Below are 20,460 nucleotides of genomic sequence, written 5' to 3' on the forward strand. Positions count from 1 at the left end.
ATTGATGCATACATTCCTGGTTTTTAAAAAAATTAAAATATACTCTGCAAAGCGGGTGTTTTTCCAGACCAGTGAATGCAGCCGCGTTCGGCCGTGTCAGTCACTGAAATTATGCCGTGGGGGCATTGGAAGGCTACAGAAAGAGGGAAAGGCTCCCTGTGGTAGAATCTGAGATGGAAGCGCCATCTAGTGTCTCTTCCATTCATTGCAGGGAAACATCCAAGCCTGGTTCCATTCTCTTGTCACCCACTCAGCGAAAGAAATATCAGGGCCAGATTAACAATTAGGCCAAGCAGGCACTGGCCTATGGGCCTCCACGCCTTTAGGGGCAATGGGATTGCTCCCCCACAGTTTTCTCCCTGCTTGCAGCCCTCCCAGCCTGCACATGTAGCCAACAACTGACCCGCTCTTTGCCCAGTTTGCCTGGTGTGGCTGCTGCTGGCGTTGTTGCCAAGTTTGCCTCTCTCTGCCTCTCCTCCACAGTTTTGTCAAAGAGTCTTTTGGGAAAGCGCCTACAGTCTGCAGCAGGGGCCGCAGGTGACAGGGCGGGCATTCCAACTCTGAGATAATTTGCAAGGGGGCCCCCAAGATTTTGACTGCCTAGGGGCCTCCACAGGGTTTAATCCAGCACTGAGAAATATAGTTAAATAAGTTTCGGAGGGAAGCCATGTTGGTCTGCAGTATAGCCGGGGCTTTTTTTTGTAGTAGGAACTTCTTTGCATATTAGGCCACACCCCCCTAATGTAGCCAATCCTCCTGGAGCTTACAGTAGGCCCTGTACTAAGAGCCCTGGAAGCTCTTGGAAGATTGGTTACATCAGGGGTGTGTGGCCTAATATGCAAAGGAGTTCCTGCTACAAAAAAAGCCCTGAGTATAACAGTCCGATTTGGGCTCAGGAGCACTTTGGAAACCGACAAGCATTTCAGGGTGTAAGCTTTCAAGAGCTGGATGAGAGTTAAACAGTTAAAACAGATTTGAGAATCTCATGTACATTTTGCTTCAGTCAGACCCTATTTAATAGTACATTCTCTCTCTCTCTCTCTCTCTCTGCAAGTTAGCGTGTACCAAATGTATTGCAAAGCTACATGGATTCTCTATTCTTCTTACAGAGTAATCTGAAGACCTGGTTGTTCCCTGTCCCCCCCCCCCCTCATTCTTTCTTTCAGGGGGAAAACATTACAATCCCGATTTGAAAAAAAGTCTGTGCTAAAGTGATGTGGGCGTCTCAAATAACCACTGAGTAAAACAACAGGATGCTAAATCTGCTCTCAGACTGGCACCGTCTCTGTAAGCTTTTCTGGGGGAAACTGAAAATGTTTGTAACTCCAGAAAGCTTCTGAAGGATGCTTTTAGCTGGTGTTCGATGGAGCCTCTGTAACATTCCTACTTTTGCAGTGAGTGTTCCATTATATGCAGTGTTTTAAGGTTGATGGTACATTTTGTGATGCTAATTATTTTGGTTCCTTGCATATTTCCTGGGGAGCTCTTCTCGACTCTTCTGTCCTGGTGTCTCCTTGAGGCCATTAATAAAACACAGCAGAAAAGCAGCAGTGATCCAACAGTATATTTGTGTGTAATGTTTTAACTGGTGCCCATCAGTATTGATGCACAGAGGATCAAGCACTGTACAGAAAAGGATATTGATCCAACTTCATCTAGGGTCACATCAAGGCTGCTCTTTACTTTTACCTATGTACATGGCTCACTTCTAGGATACTTGAGGGGAAAGCAGTTCAAGGAAAGGATCTGAAAACCCTGTTTTCACTGGGGAAATGAGATTGGGTAATTCAGAATTTCACCCCCCCCCCTCTCTCTCTCTCTGTATGTGTGTGTAAAATGCAGTCGACTTCTGGCAACCCCAGAGAGGGGCTTTCAAGGTGAGAGAGAAGTAGAGGTGGTTGGCCATTGCCTTCCTCTGCAGAGCCTTGCTTGGTGGTCTCCTATCTAGGACTTATGGTAGCCCCAGCAAGGGGCTTCCAAGGCAAGGGAGAAGCAGAGGTGGTTGGCCATTGTCTTCCTCTGCAGAGTCTTCCTTGGTGGGCTCCCATCCAAGACTTATGGTGACCCCAGCAAGGGGCTTTCAAGGCAAGCGAGAAACAGAGGTGATTGGGCATTGTCTTCCTCTGCAGAGTCTTCCTTGGTGGTCTCCCACCCCAGACTTATGGTAACCCCAGCAAGGGGCTTTCAAGGCAAGGGAGAAGCAGAAGTGGTTGGCCATTGTCTTCCTCTGAAGCGTCTTCCTTGGTGGTCTCTCCATCCAAGCACTGATCCTGCTTAGCTTCCAAGATCTGACGAGACTGGGCTGTACCATGCTGCCTTCCCTCACTCAGCTTTCCCTACAACAGCCCTATATGGTCATAACTTTAGAATGGCTTTCTGGGCTGGCCCTTGCTAAATTCTGTTGTCTGGTTTGCTCAGAGAACCAGCACTGCGTAGTGGGGTCTCAGAGACCCCAGTTCGAATCCCTGCTCTGCCTTGGAAACTTTCTGGGTGACCGTGGGCCAACCACACCTACCTCACAGGATTGTTGTGAGGATAACACAGAGGAGAAAGACGTGAGGAGCTTTGTGTCCCTGTTGTGAAAAAGATGGCAAAGAAGGGAAATCAACCAATCGGGGTGGTTACCAACAAAGGTGGAGAGGGTGGCTCGGAAAGACAGCTGAAAGACAGGACCCCAAACGCTGCCATTCATCTCCTTGACAGGTTCACCCTGAAACCTGACCGAGGCCTCATTTCATGGCTAATTATTTTGCTTAGAAGCTTCCCAGCTGCTCTGGAAGCACAGGCCAGTCTTGCCAATGCAGGCTGGCCTAGGAACAGAGAGGGTCAGCATATGATCCACTGCCAAGGGGCAGCAGGTGGGGATGCGCTGTCCTCCCCACCCCCAAGCCAAATCACACGCACAGCTGTTTTCTCAGCTCCTGCTTAACTTATTGTGCCAGAGACCAAGACGGCAATGCTCCCTTCGCAGCCTAGAAATAGACTGAGTGTGTCAACACCTCTCTCGCTGCAAATCTCTGGAAGACGATGGATGCTCTGCGATTGCCATGACAGGCTAGGTTGGGGGGGGGGGCGGCATAGCCGTCAGTTTCAAAACAGAGGGGTGCTGGGCTCAGACTCCCTTTCCCTCCAGAGCTCTGCTCCCTGTCCCACATATATGGGGGGCCAAGCACTAGATATATAAATGCAGTCTGGAAATGCACTCTGTGCATGCTCAGAGTAGCTCTCTCGTTTGTCTTTGGGGAGCCGAATGAAAAGGCAGCCATGATCTCACTCGGCAGTAGGTCTGTAACCAGTGGCCATTCAGATTTAAGGGAAGGTGGCTCAGGGGGAAAGCATCTGCTTTCCATGCGGAAGGTCCCAAGTTTAGTCCCCACCATCTCCGGGACCCATTAGCTACTGATGAGAAAGGCCTTTCTCTAGCAAGGAGATCTGACTAGGGGAAAAAGTTAGAATCATAGAGTTGGAAGCAACTTCTATAACCTCCTGCACAATTCAGGAAATTCACAAATACCCCCCCCCCCACCATGCACACACATCCAGTGACCCCTGCTCCATGCCAAGAAAATGGCAAAAAAAAAAAAACCCCTTCCAGGATCCCTGGCCAAACTGGCCTGGAGAAAAATTGCTAACTGACCCCAAAGTGGCAATCAGCATTTCCCTAGGCGTATGAACTGAATGGAGTTAAGGGTCCAATCTAAGGTTGCCAACCTCCAAAACCACTAATGCCATAATGAGAAAGTGACTAATGCGCATACATTGTTCTTGAGCATTGGTTCCAGATTTTTGAAGCATTTTGGCATTGAAACACGTACTTCTACCTAGGAAACGTGTTATCAATTATACTTCGCTTCAGTTACCGAGTCTTCACTACATTGCAACACTTTTTTTTTAGAGTCCCTTGCACAATAACTTGACTTTTCTACGGAGAGGTCTCCGCGTCAACATCAATACACTTGTATTTGGAACAGCTCATCTTGGTGGACTCTCTCAGTGACTCATCCTTTCTGTACTGTTCAAATTTGTTGTGCTATGTCTTTGCAAGTGATATAAGCTTGTATTATCGGCTTAATGCTTTCAATGTACAATATGGTTTGAGATTTAGTCCAGAAGTAAATTTATTTTCTGCATTAAGCCTGTGCAATTTTCTGTAATCTTGAGGAATTCTGTGAGTGATGCTGATTAATTTTAGAACACAGGTATCTCCAGGCTCCCAACCATACTGTGTTCTTCCCATTTAGTTCACACAACCTCCAGGAGATGGCTGGAGATTCCTTGGGATTACCACTGACCTCCAGGTGACAGAGATCAGTTCCACTGGACAAAATGGCTGTGTTGGAAGGTCAATTCTATGGCATTCTATCCTACTGAGGTCCCTCCCCTCCCCAAGCCCCGCCCTCTGCAGGCTCCACCCTTAAAATCTCCAGATGTTACCCAAGCTGGAGCTGGAAGCCCTAGGGGCTGCTTTCACGACAGACAGCCCAGCCCTCAAACAGTCTGATCCTCTATGTGTTTGCTCACAGGTAAAGCCAGCCAATTCCAACCAGACTATCTGAATTCTCCTTGGATATCTCTCCTGTTGTTTATTCAGCCAGGCAGCTGACTGCGAGAATGAAATAAACACACATATATATTTAAAGATCAAACACCTGCTTGAAGATTTAAAAAAAAAAACCCACCAGCTTATTTCTGCTCTTTTGAAAGGACTCGTTTGAATCCAACTCCTTTCCTCCACCACCCACCCCGAAATGCCCTTCATTTGAATCCAACTCCTTTCCTCCGCCACCAACCCCGAAATGCCCTTCGTTTGAATCCAACTCCTTTCCTCCGCCACCCACCCAGAAATGCCCTTCGTTTGAATCCAACTCCTTTCCTCCGCCACCCACCCCGAAATGCCCTTCGTTTGAATCCAACTCCTTTCCTCCGCCACCCACCCCGAAATGCCCTTCGTTTGAATCCAACTCCTTTCCTCCGCCACCCACCCAGAAATGCCCTTCGTTTGAATCCAACTCCTTTCCTCCGCCACCAACCCCGAAATGCCCTTCGTTTGAATCCAACTCCTTTCCTCCGCCACCCACCCCGAAATGCCCTTCGTTTGAATCCAACTCCTTTCCTCCGCCACCCACCCCGAAATGCCCTTCGTTTGAATCCAACTCCTTTCCTCCGCCACCCACCCCGAAATGCCCTTCGTTTGAATCCAACTCCTTTCCTCCGCCACCAACCCCGAAATGCCCTTCGTTTGAATCCAACTCCTTTCCTCCGCCACCCACCCCGAAATGCCCTTCGTTTGAATCCAACTCCTTTCCTCCGCCACCCACCCCGAAATGCCCTTCGTTTGAATCCAACTCCTTTCCGCTGCCACCCACCCAGAAATACCCTTCGTTTGAATCCAACTCCTTTCCTCCGCCACCAACCCCGAAATGCCCTTCGTTTGAATCCAACTCCTTTCCTCCGCCACCCACCCCGAAATGCCCTTCGTTTGAATCCAACTCCTTTCCTCCGCCACCCACCCCGAAATGCCCTTCGTTTGAATCCAACTCCTTTCCTCCGCCACCCACCCCGAAATGCCCTTCGTTTGAATCCAACTCCTTTCCTCCGCCACCCACCCAGAAATGCCCTTCGTTTGAATCCAACTCCTTTCCTCCGCCACCAACCCCGAAATGCCCTTCGTTTGAATCCAACTCCTTTCCTCTGCCACCCACCCAGAAATACCCTTCGTTTGAATCCAACTCCTTTCCTCCGCCACCAACCCCGAAATGCCCTTCGTTTGAATCCAACTCCTTTCCTCCGCCACCCACCCCGAAATGCCCTTCGTTTGAATCCAACTCCTTTCCTCCGCCACCCACCCCGAAATGCCCTACGTTTGAATCCAACTCCTTTCCTCCGCCACCAACCCCGAAATGCCCTTCGTTTGAATCCAACTCCTTTCCTCCGCCACCCACCCCGAAATGCCCTTCGTTTGAATCCAACTCCTTTCCTCCGCCACCCACCCCGAAATGCCCTTCGTTTGAATCCAACTCCTTTCCGCTGCCACCCACCCAGAAATACCCTTCGTTTGAATCCAACTCCTTTCCTCCGCCACCCACCCAGAAATGCCCTTCGTTTGAATCCAACTCCTTTCCTCCGCCACCCACCCCGAAATGCCCTTCATTTGAATCCAACTCCTTTCCTCCGCCACCCACCCCGAAATGCCCTTCATTTGAATCCAACTTTTTTCCTCCGCCACCCACCCCGAAATGCCCTTCATTTGAATCCAACTCCTTTCCTCCGCCACCCACCCCGAAATGCCCTTCATTTGAATCCAACTTTTTTCCTCCGCCACCCACCCCGAAATGCCCTTCATTTGAATCCAACTTTTTTCCTCCGCCACCCACCCCAAAATGCCCTTCCCAGTTGGCTCCTTTAAAAAACCTGCCGCTTCCCCGTTATCCGAGGTCATGAATCAAAGTCAGCCAAGATGAGTGGGAGACAAAGAGAACAGATGCAGCAAGCTGAGGTCAGGTGGGCGGAGGGGTAAAAAAAAAGTTGCCAACTTCATTTGCACCAGACCCTACTCTTGTTTCTACAGTGACACTGAAAGGTAGCCCCCAGAGAAAGCTCTGCCTGTCCCTTTGGTTCCATTCAAGGACAATATTGACCAGTGCCAGATTAAACCCTGTGGAGGCCCCTAGGCATTCTTCACCCAAAGGGTGATTAACATGTGGAATTCACTGCCACTGGAGGTGGCGGCGGCTACAAGCATAAACAGCTTCAAGAGGGGGTTAGATAAAAATATGGAGCAGAGGTCCATCAGTGGCTATTAGCCACAGTGTGTATATATGTGTGTGTATATATATATGTGTGTGTGTGCATATATAATTTTTCTGGCCACTGTGTGACTCAGAGTGTTGGACTGGATGGGCCATTGGCCTGATCCAACATGGCTTCTCTTATGTTCTTAAAATCTTGGGGGGGGCCTTGCAAATTATCCCCACCGCACCGCCCGTGGCCCCCACTACAACCTGCAGGCACCTTCTTAAAAGCCCCTTTTACTAAGCCTCTTTTACTAAGCTTTACTAAGAGGAGAGGCAGAGAGAGGCAAACTTGGCAACAACATAGAATCACAGAGTTGGAAGGGACCTCTAGGGTCATCTAGTCCAACCCCCTGCACGATGCAGGAAACTCACAAACACCTCCCCCCAAATTCACAGGATCTTCATTGCTGTCAGATGGCCATCTAGCCTCTATTTAAAAACCTCCAAGGAAGGAGAGCCCACCACCTCCCGAGGAAGCCTGTTCCAGTGAGAAATGGCTCTGTCAAGAAGTTCTTCCTAATGTAGAGCCGGAAACTCTTTTGATTGAATTTCAACCCATTGGGTCTGGTCCTACCTTCTGGGGCCACAGAAAACAATTCCACACCATCCTCTATATGACAGCCTTTCAAATACTCGAAGATGGTGATCCTATCAGCTGCCTCCTCTCCGGGCTAAACATCCCCAGCTCCTTCAACCTTTCCTCATAGGACTTGGTCTCCAGACCCCTCACCATCTTTGTCGCCCTCCTCTGGACCCGTTCCAGCTTGTTTATATCCTTCTTAAAATGTGGTGCCCAAAACTGAGCACAATACTCCAGGTGAGGTCTTACCAGAGCAGAGTAAAGTGAGTAAACACCACCAGCAGCGGCACCAGGGAAGTGGGGCAAAGAGCAGCTCAGTTACCGGCTGAGCGTGCAGGCTGGGAGGGCTGCAAGCAGGGGGGAAGCTGGCCGGGGGCCCCTAAAGGCACGGGGGCCCAGAGGCCACTGCCTACTTGGCCTGATTGTTAATCCGGCTCTGATATTGACCTGCTGCGTTTCTGGGCCCCCAAGACAAACAAGGGGGTTCTAGATCAAACCAAGCCTGAACTCTCCCTAGAAGTTGAGGTGGCTAAACTGAGGCTAAAGAAGTTTCATCACATTGTGAGAAGACGAGAGTCACCGGAAAAGACAATCGTGCTGGGAAAAGTTGAAGGCAGCAGGACAAGAGGAAGAGCCAACAGGAGATGGATCGACCCAGTCAAGGAAGCCACAGCCCTCGGGTTGCAAGACCAGAGAATGGTTGTTAATGATAGGACATTTTTGAGAACATTCATTCATAGGGGAAGGAGAAGAAGAAGAGGAGGAGGAGAAGGAGGAGATTAGATTTATACTCTGCCTTTCACTCTGAGCCTCACAATCTTACAATCTCTTTCAATCTTACATTCTCCTTCCCTTTTCCTCCCCACAACAGACACCCTGTGAGGTAGGTGGGGCTGAGAGAGCTCTGAGAAAACTGTGACTGACCCAAGGTCACCCAGCTGGCTACATGCAGAGGAGTAGGGAATCGAACCCAGATTAGAGTCCGCCGCTCTTAACCACTACACCATGCTGGTTCATCAAGCTCGAAGCGACTTGATGGCACTGAACACGTACACATTTCTGCTATGAAGCCGAGCCAGAGATAAAGTTGGCAATCTCAGTTGTTCATGCGTGCATGTGTGGTTTCCTGTGTGTGAGGAGAATGAATGGTGTGTATCTGTGTGCCAGGAGGTTCTTGCAATGCCTAAAGCCTAAATTCACACCTGTATTGGACCTAATGCTCACAAAGCATTGTTTTACCATACAAAATACACTAGTGAATCCCTTGCAATCAGAGAAGTAGCTGTCAAGGAGCATGGTTCTAGTGTAACATTCTTCTTGTGAACTAGTTTTCTGGGTGCAAATAATCAGGGCTTTTTTTTGAGCAGGAATGCACAGGAACGCAGTCCTGGCTGGCTTGGCATCATGGGGTGTGGCCTAATGTGCAAATGAATTCCTGCTGAGCTTTTTCTACAAAAAAGCCCTGTGCAAAACAATGGTGACATCAGCGGTGTGGCCTAATAGGCAAATAAGTTCCTGCTGGGCTTTTTTTTAACCAAAAAAAGCCCTGCAGATAATGATCTTTTTAAATGGATATACACACAGAGGGGGGAGAGGAACTGGTATAACACAGACACAGGTTCTCTGGGAGAACGAGGCTGGCATTTTGCAGCGTGGCATCCAAAGGTTCTTTGAATAGCTTTGATTTCCCTCCTCTGAGAAAACAAAGAAAGAAAGGGGGGAAGGAAGCCGGCGTCCTTCAGATCTGAATAATTCCTCTCCCTGCCAGGCGGCTGGCATGTGCCAGGAAAAGGAAAGAATAATAATCAATAATTAATTTATATGGCGCTTTCAATTTCAGGGGCACTGCATCATCTTGCGCTTGGCCCCTGCTCACATCATACTGTGCCACAAATGGCCGCTGTGCCCATTTCCGAGACTGCAAACTGAGTCTGAGGGAGGAGGACAAAATCTGATGTTTTTGGCCATATAATAATTCCAGAGGCCTAGATTATTTCTAGGGCTGCTGTGAACGTTTCCCTACTTCATTTTTGGGGTGTGAAAACAGCATCTTCGGGATGTGCCAGATGTTCCCTTCAAAACTCCAGTGCCCTGTATCTGGGAGAGCCAGTATGGTGTACTGGTTAAGTGTGTGGACTCTTATCTGGGAGAACCGGGTTTGATTCCCCACTCCTCTACTTGCAGCTGCTGGAATGGCCTTGGGTCAGTCATAGTTCTGGCAGAGGTTGTCCTTGAAAGCGCAGCTGCTGTGAGAGTCCTCTCAGCCCCACCCACCTCACAGGGTGTCTGTTGTGGGGGAGGAAGGTCAAGGAGATTGTGAGCCGCTCTGAGACTCTTGAGTGGAGGGCGGAATATAAATCCAATATCTTCTTCTTCTTCTTCTGTCTGCAGCTGCAAGTGACCATTATTTCTATTCCACGCTGTCACTTTTCCACAGCATTTCCTGGCTCCAGCTTTCTCCTCCTTTGAACAAAGCCTGTCCCTCAAAGACATCGGTTGAAAGAGAAGCAAGAAAGCCTCCCCACAGTGAAATCACGGGCTTCTCAAACCGCTTCTCATTCATTATGGGAGGCAGGACCACGATGCCCCCCACCGGTTCTCAAAGCAAGCATCAGCAGGCCTTTGTGGATTGCTGCAGATGGGAAGGCTTTCTAATGGAGTCATTGCATAGGATGGGAGATTTCCAAGGAACTCAACAGATGGGACCTTGGAATTTTTGCTGAAACTGTGTGCGTTTTGTTGGTACCAGGATGGAAGACCTCCAAGGAACGCAATTAGAGTTCCCAGCTTCAGGTTGAGGAAATACCTGGAGAGTTGGGGGTGGAGCTGGAGGAGGGTGGGTCTTGGGGAGGAGAGGGACTTCAGTGGGTTTAATGCCATAGAGCTCACCTTCCAAAGCAGCCATTTTCTCTGGGGGAAGTGATCTTTGTTACCTAGAGATCAGTTGATAAACATATGGAGCAGACGTCCATCAGTGGCTATTAGCTGTAAGATATAGATGGAACACTCTGTCTGGGGCAGTGATGTTCCGTATTCTTGATGCTTGGAAGGCAACAGTGGGAGGGCTTCTGGCCCTGCTGGTGGACCTCCTGATGGCACCTGGGGTTTTGGCTAATGTATGACACAGACTGTTGAACTGGATGAGCCATTGGCCTGATCCAACATGGCTTCTCTTAACTTCTTATCTCTGGACCAGTGATGCTCTGTGTTCTTGGTGCTTGGGAAGCGGCAACAGTGGGAGGGCTTCTGGAGTTCTGGCTTCATTGGTGAACCTCCTGATGGCACCTGGGTTTTGGTCACTGTGTGACACAGAGTGTTGGACTAGATGGGCCATTGGCCTGATCTAACGTGACTTCTCTTCTATTCTTATCTCTGGACCAGTGATGTTCTGTATTTGTGGTGCCTGGGAGGCAAGAGTGGGGGGGGGTTCTTCTGGAGTTCTGGCCCCACTGGTGGACCTCCTGATGCCACTGCATGACACAGAGTGTTGGACAGGATAAGCCATTAGCCTGGTCCAACATGGCTTCTCTGGTGTTCTTATGTCTGGGGCAGTGATGCTCTGTATTTTTGATGCTTCTGGGGCAACAGTTGAGTTCTGGAGTTCAGGCCCCATTGGTGGACCTCCTGATAGCACCTGGATTTTTTGGCCCCTGTGTAACACAGGGTGTCAAACTGGATGGGCCATTGGCCTGATCCAGCATGGCTTCTCTTATGTTCTGATGTTCTTAGTTGTAATCCCAGGATGTCTCACCATCACCTGGAAGCTGACAACCCTAAACACAACAGGTGCCGCCTTGAATTCTTTGATAAATCTGGGTTCAGACAGAAGACCCCCAGAACTGCTATTTATCCTACAGTGATTTCCAAGGGAGTGGAGAGGATATTAATGTAACAAAGAAATCATTCAGTTCTGCAGGCCAGCAGTGAGAGACTCCACGGTTGGAAATCTGCTGCAAACTTGGAGCAAGAGAGAAGCAAAACAGGTTGCCAAACCAGAGGACTTGGGAATGCACACCCACCGAGGAAGATCTTAGCCAGGCCAGAGAAAAGGTGTTTCCTGCCTTGCCGCGTGGGAGGAAGGCTTCCTCGCCCCTGCTGCCTCTCTGGCAGCCCAGAATCAAAAGGCTCAACCTGCGACAGCTTGTGGAAGCATATGCCTGTGATCGCTTTTCTGTCACTGTGGGCTGCCCTGCTGGGTCAGGCACGCATCCCAGGAGGCGGGAGGGGAGGGGCAGGGAAGCACAGGAGAGGCAAGGACTGCTGCCTCTCTGCAGGGCAGAGCGAGAGAGCCAGAAGGGAATCTGCAGCCCAGACGGGACATCCCTGAAAGGCACCATTTGCTGTACAATTTTTGCAGAGGAAGGGCAGCGGGGAACCAAGACCAGCTCCCATCCAGCAGCCCTCAGGGACTGCAGGCTCGGCTTGCAAGATCGGTTTGTTGCAGGGAGGTGGGCAAGATGTTCCCACTGGAAGTAATTCTCTGGGATCAGGCATTAATTCATTACACGCCACTAGCTGGGCCCTGCATTGAAAAATCAGCCGATCCATCTCAAGCGACTCTCTTCAACTTCTACTAAGCGATCCTGCAATTTATTCCCAGGAGAACAGCATTTGCACCCAGTGAGCAGCCAGTGTGATGCAGCGACAAAAAAGGCAAATGACATCTTGGGGCGTATCAACAGAGGCATGACATCCAGATCGCAAGATGTCATCGTTCCGCTGTACACTGCATTGGTCAGGTCACACCTGCAGTATTGTGTGCAGTTCTGCAGGCCTCGCTTCAAGAAAGGTGTGGATAGAATGGAGCGGGTGCAGAGGAGAGAGATGAGGATGATCAGGGGCCTGGAGACCAAGCCCTAGGAGGAAAGGCTGAGGGACTTGGGAATATTCAGTCTGGAGAAGAGGAGGTTGAGGGGGGACATGATGCTCTATAAATATTAGAAGAGCTGTCACTTAGAGGAGGAGGGCAGGGAGCTGTTCCTGTTGGCAGCAGAGGAGAGGACTCACAATAACGGGTCTAAATTAAGGGCAGGAAAATATCGACTGGATATTAGGAAGAACTTTTTTACAGTCAGTGGACTCTGCTCCCGAGGAAGGTGGTGAGCTCCCCCTCACCGATAGTCTTGAAGCAGCGGCGGGACAAACACTTGTCAGGGATGCTGTCGGCTGATCCTGCATTGAGCCGGGGGTTGGACTCGATGGCCTTTATGGGCTCTTGCAACTCTATGATTCTAAGATCAGGGTGGGGAATGGAGTCTGATGGGCAGGGGCTGCCTTTGTTGCAGCAGGACAGAGGCACAGGATATGGGCGGGGTTACCAACTGACTGGCAACTGGACTGCTCCAGGACCATTAAAGCAACTCAATAAGCAGGGATTGGCAGGCGAGGCATCCCGTAGCACAGAGGTGAAGTGTTTTCATCTGTGGCAGGGAAGAGCACAGGAGCAGAAGTTGGTAGGAAAGTTGGCAACCATAGATCCAGGTCATGGTGTGGAAAGTCCAGGCTGCGGCACCTTCAGATCTGTTCCTGAATTGGGGAACCAGGTACTGGTGGCTTCTCTAATCTGTTTGTCCCATGTAGCCCCCAACAAGGGCAATTCAAGGGGGGGGGGGATTTTGAGTTGCACCAGAACTCGGTCCAGACTTTCTCTTGAGAGGAGGTGCTACAGGGAGAGCTCCTGGATACAAGAACTCGTGAACACTCAATGAGATTGCTGAGCAGTTGGGTTAGAACGGAGAAAAGGAAGTCCTTCTTCACCCAAAGGGTGATTAACACATGGAATTCACTGCCACAGGAGGTGGTGGCGGCTACAAGCATAGCCAGTTTCAAGAGGGGATTGGATAAGCATATGGAGCAGAGGTCCATCAGTTGCTATTAGCCAAAGCATATTGTTGGAACTCTCTGTCTGGGGCAGTGATGTTCTGTATTCTTGGTGCTTGGGAGGGGCAACAGTGTGAGGACTTCTAGTGTCCTGGCCTCACTGATGGACCTCCTGATGGCACGTGGGGGGTTTTTTGGCCACTGTATGACAGAGTGTTGGACTGGATGGGCCATTAGCCTGATCCAACATTGCCTCTCTTATGTTCTTATCAGGGACTCAGCACAATCTGAAAGCCATGAAAGTGTATACATAGGTATACTACAAGGCGTTGCCAGGGTTTTGAACAACAGTGTGACAGGCAGAAATTCAAATGGTGCAGCTTCCCTCCAACTGTGTGGCCCTACGGACGGAGAAGCTTAATCTGCTAGATTTCTAACTGCCTGTCAGAATCCATGCCATGCCTGTTACATCTTCTGCCACATTAGAGATATTTATTAAGTGCCTTTGCTCTGTATAGTAATGTATGTACTGTCCTTGGGGATGAAGGAAAAGTTACATGAAAGCATTCCTGTATGAATTGTCCTAGGGACTGGGAACACTCTATTGTGAATTGCTCCCTCCCCACACACACACCCCAAGTGGGAGGAAAGAGAATACTGATCTTCAAGATAACACCTTGTACCTTCAATACTATATCCTGCTTTGTTTATTCTAGAGCAGGGGTGCTTAACATAAGAATAAATGTCAGATGTTTGAGAGATGCAAGACAGGGAGGGAGGGAGGAAGGAAGGAAAATAGATAGGGAAGGGGGAGGAAAGGAGAGGAGGAAAGAAAACAACTTTAACTTTAAATGCATTCTCCAGGCCACCAGCTGGCTTGGCTTGGAGAAGTGATTTAAAGAGAGAAATGCCTCCTCCAAGCTGGCTGATGGGGCAGTGGGGGCTTTGAGAGCCACACAATATGTGTGAAAGAGCCACATGTGGCTCCTAAGCTGCAGTTTTGCCACCTCTGTTCTAGAAGGTAACTTTTTTTCTGCTCTTCCAATGTTTTTGCTGTAAGAGTGAGCCAGGGTTGGGAGGGGGAAGTTAGGGGTACTTGTATCAATTGCCTTTCTTCCTAGCAATGGCTCTGCAGTAGAGAGAGGGAGGTACCTGTAATGTATCAGAAATAAAACTTCACTTATACTCATCTAAAGGAAGTCTACGTGAGTGTTCTTGGCAAACCTCACAATTCGCTAGGATTAAACCATATCACAGGTAAAGGGAGGGAGGGAGAAGACCAGTCATGTAACCTGCCTCCCACTTGGAACGCTTTTCTCTGCAGCTTTGGCAGGAAGGGGCTATGCCACTCTGCTTGCATGGCTACCGCAGGAAGAACCGGCAGCAGTTGGCCAAAGGACTCCGGGGAGAGAGGGATGCTCAGATTGCGGGATTCTGGGACAAATATCGCTTCTTGGTGTAGCAGTTAAGAGTGGCGGACCTTAATCTGGAGAACTGGGTTTGATTCCCCCCCACTCCTCCACATGCAGATGCTGGAGTGACGTTGGGTCAGTCCCAGTTTTCTCAGAGCTCTCTCAGCCCCACCAACCTCACAGGGCTGTGGGGAGAGGAAGGGAAAGTGATTGTAAGTCACTCTTGAGACTCCTTTGGGTAGTGGAGGATGGAATATAAATCTAACTCTCCTCCTCCTCCTTACCCTGGGTCAGCTTATAGGGGCCGCACAGCCTCTCGATCTAAATGGGGCCATTTTTCAGCATATAGACCAAGTACAAAGTGATTTTAGTCTTCTTAAAAGGAAAGAGAAAATCCTCAGTGTTCAAAACTCATCCTCTCCCTCTGGTAAGACTGCATGCTCAGGATATTAGGATCTCTGGGACACAGGGTCAAACCCCTGCTCCGGTTCCCAGCCTACCCTACCTCACAAGGTTGTCAGGGAGATAAAGGAGGAAAGGGCCAGTACAACACTCTGAGCCCCTTGCAAGAAGGGCGAGACGAAAACTGCATTGATCAGTGCTTCAGACCTTGTCACTGTCAATTTATTTTACTGCCATTGGTCCCCTGCCTTTTATACTCAGCGGGGACCCAAAACATTGCACACCATTCTCCTGTTCTCCATCCTCTCTTCACAACTCTGTGAGGTAGCTTTGGCTAAGAGGATGCGACTGAGTACTTTATTCGGTAGGCCATTTTGCTTTGGCAGATGGGAAATGCCCTGGTGGATCAGACCACATCCTAGCAGGTTGCCAGCTTTGGGTCAGGAACGACCTGGAGATTTTGTGGGTGGAGCCTGGGGAGGGCAGAGATCCAGGAAGGGGAGGGACTTGGGCAGGGTGCAATGCCATAGAATCCACTCTTTTTTTCTCCTGTCATCTGGAGATCAGCTGTAACTCCAGATCTCCAGGCCCCAACTGGAGGCTGGCAACCCCCCCAGCACCCTTTCATGGAAGACTTGTAAGCACTAGATCAGTGCTTTCTGCCTGGCTTCAGAGAAGGAACACCTCTCCCCCCCCCCCCCAGTGCTTCTCCCCATCCAGGCACTTTCAAAAGCTGCCTCTGGATGTTTTAAAACCGACGTTTATCCAAAATGCACATTTCTGGCTCATTTGCACAACCCGTTTTTAGATTAGAAGGAAAAGAGGATTAGCATATGCAGGTCTCTTTTCTTCCTTCAGCACCTGTGCAGTTGGTATCTCCCTCTCCCCCCCCCCCCCCCAAGAAATGGTTTGACTCTTGCTTTTCACAGCTGCCTGACAGAAATGTAACAGGTGAGGTTTTCTTCCTACCCACCCACAACACATATGGTTTATCTTACACCAGGATGAGCATTCCTTGGTAAATTTCTATCTGTTGCCCTCCTGTTACAAGCACAAGAGCAGGGCCCAGAGAGGAAACCCTAGACTCACCCAGAGCTGGGCTGTGTGTTGTTTTTACTAAGGTTGCCTTCTAAAGGTTAGGAGTGCCCCAGTGAATCAGAATTGGGGGTTGTCTGGGCTGACAGTGGAGTGCTGCTCTTCAAACAGCAGGCAAAGCATTGCACTTCGCAGTGCTCTCCTAGGCTTAAAAGCTCCCCGCAAGCGGAAAGCCAGCACTGCAAGAAAAGAGAGAAGGTAGATTCTTTCTCCTGCCATGACAGTTTCCTGTCTTCAGGGATTCTTTACATGGATATTCAGACCTGGCTTCTACCGCCTGCCTTCTGAAGCAAAGCGTTCCGTTCCAGTAGCTTGTTCTTCTTGCATGCACCTGTTCTGCTTGTGCCCCAAGAGGAGGGAAAGAACTGTCAAAACAGCAGCACCTAAGTACAGAAACGGACCCTGACAGGCTGATTCTTGGCTTGTGCCTAATCTGGGCTCAAAAAAAAAAAAAAAATCGTATGCTGCCTTTGGCAAAACACATACACAACTCCTGCTGGGATTTTCCGACTCAGCTAGACTTCGGGAGATACATTTTTGCAGGATGCAGCAAGCAGGCTCCAGAAGAGAAGGAGGTCAGGCATTTGCAGGGGGCCCAAAGAGCACAAGGGAGCGCCCTCTCATCTCCCTTTCAAAGAGGATCCAAACAGGTCGGCAACGCCATGAAATAATTGAACCTATGAACATATGAAGCTGCCTTCTACTTAATCAGACCCTGGGTCCATCAAAGTCAGTATTGTCTACTCTGACTGGTAGCAGCTCTCCAGGGTCTCAAGCTGAGGTTTTTCAGGCCTACTTGCCTGGACCTTTTTTAGTTGGAGATGCCAGGGATTGAACCTGGGACCTTCTGCTTACCAAGCAGATGCTCTACCTCTGAGCCATCGTTCCTCCCAAATTCTCCATTTGGACAATCCTACTCGCTTGTCTGTGATACAGGGCTTTGCCAAGCCCTCCACCCCACCCCGATCCTGAAGCTAGTATGGGTATTAAGCAAGACTCTACATCTGCCCCACTGAATATGGGGCTGGAGTGACCAGAAGGTGGACAAATGGGACACAGCAATTGCTTCACCTCCTGCAGCTTTGCAACCTCAGAAGAGGACTCTCTCCTGAAGGCAGCTATGTCGAAGTCAAACAAGACCTGCAGACTCACAGGAAGAGTGTAATTTAAGGCAAGATTACTCCACAATCTGTTTGCAAGCTCAGGGCTTTGATTTGATAAGAGCACACGTGAGCACGAGCAGAGTGCCCTCACAGGGAGTTTCCACGCACCTTGGAGAAGGGTTAGGGGTTGACAGATCGGGGTGGAATCCCCAGCGCTGCTCACAAACGCAAGGTAACCCCAGTAATGGGACCAATGTTCCCTTTAAGCTGCAGAGTTATGTGAGCAAAACTTCTACTTTGTGAGCTACTGGCAGGCCTCGGATCCAGCGGGAGCTCACAGGAGCACAGCTCCTGAACCTTTCTGAGAGTTCCCCCTCCTCCTCCCCACCTTGTCCATTGAATAGTAGGTGCAGCTGCATAACAATCCCTGAATGAGCTCCACCACCTATTTTTCTACAAAACGACCCCTGGCTACTGACATTAAAGTTGTGAGCTGCTGCATCAATGAGTGTGCTCTGAGGTCCTCCTTCCTGAGCTAAGACAAAATGTGTGAGCCGGAGGCTAAAAACCTGGGAGCTGGCTCACGCTAACTTGCTTAGAGGGAACACTGAATGGGACACATAACACCCTTTCAATGCTTCCTGTGGTTGTGCCCAAAAGAATGACCGGGGGGGGGGAGGTTTTGTAGGCCAGGATGCCGCACAGTTTAGGATGCCTTTCGACCCACCTGTTCGGTTGCAGCGGCTGCAGCTCATCTTTGTGGAAGCAGGAGAAGCAGAAGGCCTCCATCTCTCCGACGGAGCAGGGAAGGGGCTGACCCTCTCTTGACCGTTCCCAGCTGGTGTCAGCATCCTCCTCTGACAAGTCTGGAGCCCCGTTCAGCTGTCCCAGCCCAGCTGCCGGGTCCAGCATCCATCTCCCACCCAGGCCTCTCCGATTACCCGCTGTTCCTTCCAGCGTGCAAAGCTTGGCGGGTTCCCTCGCAGACAAGCTACCCCGCCGGGAATTGACCCGCTAACCTCTGGCACGGAAAATATTAACGTTTTGCAGCCCAGGCAAGGAGAAGTTGCTGCATTGTTGGCTGTGCCGGACTGGGCTCCCTTATTGTTTGTGTTGAGAGGGGAACTCAGGTACGGCTCTCCTAGGGCTTGGCATTTCCCATCAGTCCCAATTCTCTTTCCCTTTCCAACAGGAGGGGCTCAAAGCCTCGCCTATCAGCACCCGAGAGTCCCTGAGTCTACAGTTCTTGATGAAACCAGAGTCTTCCTGCCACCCCACATAAAAATAGGTCTCTGGTGGTGAAGAGCAAGTCGCAGGGCCCCTTGTGGTTAAATCTGGAAGGGTCTTTTAACTGTGGGGCCTCACCTTAGACCAAGCCAGGAAAGCAGAGAAGTTGTTGAACTTTAAGACAGGAACTTGGACGAGGGAGGAATCACCTCCGAGATGGGCATCTCTTCCACTGCTCTTCACCAGGGTGACCGCATACATTGAAGGGTTCACCATATGCCGAAGCTCAGGGTGTCTGGCTTTGTTCCATGCACTTCAAAGATGCTGCATGTCTTTCGGGGGAGGCAGGGTAGGTTGCAGTCCAGCCAGGAGGTGGATTCTTGGATTCCCAGTCAGACACTCCAGTACCGGGAGCCTCGGGGGGAGTTTTCTTGTTCACCTTCCGGAGTGGAGGCACTGACCTTCCGTGCAGACCAAGTCAGTAGTGGTGTTCCCAGTCTGGGGGACAGAAGATGCGGGATGGTAGCAAAAGCATGCACGTGAGAAAGAGGGAGAATGCACGGGGGTCCTTCTCGTCAGCTCAGGTGATAGCCACGGCCTCCCGCAGGGTAGCAGGAACGCACAACCTCCTTCTCCCCACAAAGGCAAACTTCTGGACCTGCTCGAGAGACCCAGATCTGCAGGGCTTGTCTCTTTGACGGAGCAGCCGGTTCTCTCTGACAGATAAACCAGTGTGGGTATTAATAGCTCAAGATTCACGCGGAGAAGCTGGAGGGTTAACTCTTCCACTCCCAGCACAAAGCCCGGTTCGTCCACAGATTTTCAAGAGGAACAGGAGACCCGTGGCTCATGAGCATGCATGCACACACTCCCTTGCTGTCAGAGAGGCCAAGGGTTGCCCTGTGTCTCTTTCTTTCTTGTGCTCCCAGGTCTTTAGCAGTTGGGAATACAGAAATTAAAAGGTGAAGCTCTACCTGGACTGGAGATTAAACACAGGTTTACCTGCTGTGTTTTCAGGCATCGGGTTGCTTTTCAAGGTGGAGGCACACAGGGCTCCTAAGCCCAAGAGATGGTTGCCACTTCCCCAGCCGACTGGCATTTTGAGCTGTAACACTTCGCAAGTCACCCGTTTCGCTTCCTGATTCCTGAATATCCAGCCATGGATACTGACCAAGAGCAAGCCAGGCTGTTGTTTGTCTGGTCAGCTGGCAAGCCACAAGACAGCAGGGTGCAGTGGTGAGAATGTCAGGCTAAAATCTGGGAGACCCAGGTTCAAATCCACACTCCACTGTTGGAAGTTCACTGGGTGACCTCAGGCCGCTCATGCTCTAAGCTGGACCAACTCTGCAGAGTTGTTGTGAGGATAACATGGAAGAGAGGAGAATGGTGGAAGCCACTTTGGGTCCCCTTTGGAGAGAGAAGTGAAGCCTAAATGAGGTAAGAACATAAGAGAAGCTACGTTGGATTAGGCCAGTGGCTCATCCAGTCCAACGCTCTGTGTCACACAATGGCCAAAACCCAGGAGCCATCAGGAGGTCCACCAGCAGGGTCAGAACTCCAGAAGCCCTCCCATTGTTGCCCACCAAGAACCAAGAATATAGAACATCACTGTCCCAGACATAAGAACTTAAGAGAAGCCCTGTTGAATCAGGCCAGTGGCCCATCCAATCCAACACTCTGTGTCACACAATGGCCAAAACCCAGGAGCCATCAGGAGGTCCACCAGCAGGGTCAGAACTCCAGAAGCCCTCCCATTGTTGCCCACCAAGAACCAAGAATATAGAACATCACTGTCCCAGACATAAGAACTTAAGAGAAACCCTGTTGAATCAGGCCAGTGGCCCATCCAATCCAACACTCTGTGTCACACAATGGCCAAAACCCAGGTGCCATCAGGAGGTCCACCAGCAGGGTCAGAACTCCAGAAGCCCTCCCACTGTTGTCCCCCCAAGAACCAAGAATACAAGAACATCACTGTCCCAAACATAAGAATGTAAGAGAAGTCATGCTGGATCAGGCCAGTGGCC

At 50.1% G+C, this 20,460-nt stretch overlaps 1 protein-coding gene across 1 annotated transcript in view; it reads right to left on the bottom strand.

The window, feature by feature from the left end:
• Positions 1 to 18,133, bottom strand: part of SBK1 (SH3 domain binding kinase 1) — an 80,719-nt gene extending 62,586 nt beyond the window's left edge. The window contains exon 1 of the mRNA XM_060260900.1: positions 17,934 to 18,133. Coding sequence (XP_060116883.1) covers positions 17,934 to 18,118 — 185 coding nt within the window. The 5' untranslated portion in view covers positions 18,119 to 18,133. The remainder of the gene's footprint in view (positions 1 to 17,933) is intronic.
• Between the last annotated feature and the right edge of the window lie 2,327 nt (positions 18,134 to 20,460).

The sequence above is a fragment of the Heteronotia binoei genome, chromosome 20 (genome assembly GCF_032191835.1).
Source record: "Heteronotia binoei isolate CCM8104 ecotype False Entrance Well chromosome 20, APGP_CSIRO_Hbin_v1, whole genome shotgun sequence".
In the NCBI taxonomy this organism is placed as follows: domain Eukaryota; kingdom Metazoa; phylum Chordata; class Lepidosauria; order Squamata; family Gekkonidae; genus Heteronotia; species Heteronotia binoei.